At 36.3% G+C, this 2,974-nt stretch overlaps 1 protein-coding gene across 4 annotated transcripts in view; it reads left to right on the forward strand.

The window, feature by feature from the left end:
- The window catches only part of YLPM1 (YLP motif containing 1), an 82,027-nt gene extending 79,723 nt beyond the window's left edge, over positions 1-2,304 (forward strand). For 3 of the 4 annotated variants that reach the window (XM_061611743.1, XM_061611744.1, XM_061611746.1), the window contains 2 exons: positions 1,458-1,638; positions 1,931-2,304. In XM_061611743.1, the coding sequence (XP_061467727.1) occupies positions 1,458-1,604 (147 nt within the window). In that variant the 3' untranslated portion in view covers positions 1,605-1,638; positions 1,931-2,304. Of the gene's footprint in view, positions 1-1,457; positions 1,639-1,930 lie in introns of those variants that run through there. The other variant, XM_061611745.1, reaches the window with a different exon arrangement.
- Positions 2,305-2,974: the final 670 nt, after the last annotated feature.

A 2,974-nucleotide genomic window follows, 5' to 3' on the forward strand; every position in this document is an offset into this window, starting at 1 on the left:
TAGTTCCATTACAATTTCTATTTGCAAACTTTGAGGGCTGCAAAGACAAATGAGAAAAAGATGAGAGGACAGGACTGAGTAACACATGGTTTTGTCTCTCCCTGCTTCATTATTTCATTATCAGATTCATTACCTCCTAATTTATATAGTTTTTACTGGTAAACAATATGGATGGAAGACATAGGTCTAAGTGAGCCAATATGTATTTCTGCCCCAGCCTTGGGTAGCAGGTCTGGACAAGACCAGTGCCTGGGACCTAGGTTTGAAACTCAACTGCAACTGAGTGTTGACAGTGCTAGGCTTGATGGACCCTCTCCTGATTTAGCATATAGTGATGCCATACATCTAGAAGAGGTGCTAATATGAGTAGCCTTGGGGGGCCACAGGAGAGAGCTTCAGTCATCAAAGTAGGAAGTAGCAAAAACATTAATGGTAAACGCGTGACATCCATGTTCAGAAAAAGAAGCAAAAAAATGGATCCTCACGTGATGCATTTCTGCTTTTGGTGCTTCTTGGTAACATGAGAAAGGACAAAGATGTGTGAATTCCATACTCATGAGTTCCAGATGTGTGTGGAACTTGCACACATTCCTTCAGGGAAAATATGTAAGAAATTACTATTTATTAAATATCTATCCTGCTTTTCCTCCCAAAAGAGTCCAGAGCGGCAAACATAAAAATGTTAAAACAATACAATTTAAAATAACATACTTAAAACTTTTTAAAACCATTAAAAATCATCTAAGAATATTTAGAACATCTAAAATCCCATACATATGTTACTCAGAAGTGAAAAAATAGAAAGTGACAGTCTGATTTGCTGCCACTTTCCTAAAGGTGCAAAATAGCACATGGAGTGAATTTTATTGTGAAATAATTTCTTGGAAGTCCAGCATAGAAGAGAACTGGAAAGTGATTTTTTTTAATCAAGAGTTCCATATGCAGCAGTTGGGTTCTACATTGTACAGTGGCTAGCCCTGTGTAATAAAAATGCAAACTCTTTCACTGGAAAGGCAATATTATATTCAGTTATTTTTCCATGAAACACTACCAATTCATTCATGCTGGAGAGTTTTTAAGGAAGGCAAGAAGCAAGAATGCTGTCATATCATTTTCTTACACTTTGTTCCTTATGAGCAAAAACTTTAACTGGATATCTGGAAAGGATTATGCAGCGACTTTTGAAAATACAGAAGTCCACCTCTCAATCAGTATTTTAGGATGCCTTAACCTGAACTTATAAGATCTGAACAGGGTGGTTTACAACAGATGCTACTGAAGGTCGCTGATTCATAGGGTCATCATAAGTCGTAATCGACTTGAGGGCACATAACACAATTAGTGGAGTTGCCTTCCCTTTCTCTAAAAACTTTTGTTGAGCAGAAAATTATTAGGGCAAAAATGCATTGCTTCGTTTTCCAGAACTGAGTATCATCCCGACACTGTGTTCTTTGTAGGTGAGGTGGGCAGACCTTGAAGAAAAAAAGGATGCAGACAGAAAGAGGGCCATTGGTTTTGTAGTGGGACAAACGGATTGGGAGAAAATCACGGATGAAAGTGGTCATTTTGCTGAGAAAGCCCTCAATCGCACCAAATACATCTGATGCAATTATCAAATAGAATTTTTCTACCTATAAGGTAAGAGCTAAACTTTGTTTATTGTTATGTGCTTTTGAGAATGAGCTAAAGAATGTTCATTGATGGGGGTCTCCTCTATATAATAATTTGGGCATTAGGGCATAGATAGACTTGTCAATTGTACATGTCTATTTAATGTCTTATCTCCTATATTATGAATGATAACTAGAGGAACTGGAATGCCACAATTCAAACATGTCAGGGAAAGCCTGACTACTTTTCAGCAGTGTGCTTACTTCTTATAGTCCCAGATGCTGACTAGTTCTCTGTAACAATTTTGTTTTCTCTGCAGGCCATTTGCTTTGGTGAGAATTGAACATGGGATGGCATGGAACGTCTCATTCGCCCTCTTGAGAGTTGTGCAGTTCTTTTCTCTTAAAACTTTACTTTTTGCGTTCCTTGAAATTCTGACTTGTGATATCCAGCATCCCCAAGTTATATGGAGCCCTCTTGCATCTAAATGTGAAAGGTTTTTCTTTTCAAAATTAGTAGTTTTAGGTTTTATGCGTGCAGTAGAATGGAGAGGCCATGGACATTTCCTCTGCTGTGCTGTAACAGAATGTCAGCATTACCATTGCATTGTTGCTTTGTGGCTGTTGTTATTTTATACTGTACAAATTTTGTAGTTTATTGTACTAGAAAAGAGAACAATAAACTTTCATTATGAACCTAATGAATGACTTAGTCGACCATATTTTATATAGGCTGTTCTATTACATGTGTGTATGTGTATATGGTTTACCTTTATTTATTTATTTATTGCACTTGTATACCGCCCCATAGCCGAAGCTCTCTGGGCGGTTTACAGCAATCAAAAACATTAAAACAAATATACAATTTAAAAACACATATTTTAAAAACAATTTAAAACACAATTTTAAAATTTAAAACAATATAAAAACAATGATCATAGAAGGTACTTTTTATTAAATATATTAGCCTGCCTACATTGTTCATTTGTGGCACCCAGAAAGAACAAACCAGCTCTTTCAATGTACAAAACCTTTCCTGTTTGGTTGGCCTGGAAGCGATACTTGATTTGCCTGAAGCAATCAATCAAGTGGTCATTACAAGACAATGATATAATTGATCTTGCTCTTTTATAATGTGTTTCAATGGAGCCTTCTTCTTTTAAAAAGCTGCTGGTGAATGAGCCCTTGGTGATAGTCCAGAATCCTTTTGGACATTAAGGTGCCATGTTTCCTTATAAAACTCTTTTTCGAAATATTTCCATTCTTCACACAAAAAATTAAATGTGCAGCCAAACACCAGAAAACATTAGCATATGCGTAAAAACTAAAAAAAAACATTTCAACTGTCGTTAAGTAGAGGGCTT

Source organism: Rhineura floridana, chromosome 2 (assembly GCF_030035675.1).
Source record: "Rhineura floridana isolate rRhiFlo1 chromosome 2, rRhiFlo1.hap2, whole genome shotgun sequence".
NCBI lineage: Eukaryota > Metazoa > Chordata > Lepidosauria > Squamata > Rhineuridae > Rhineura > Rhineura floridana.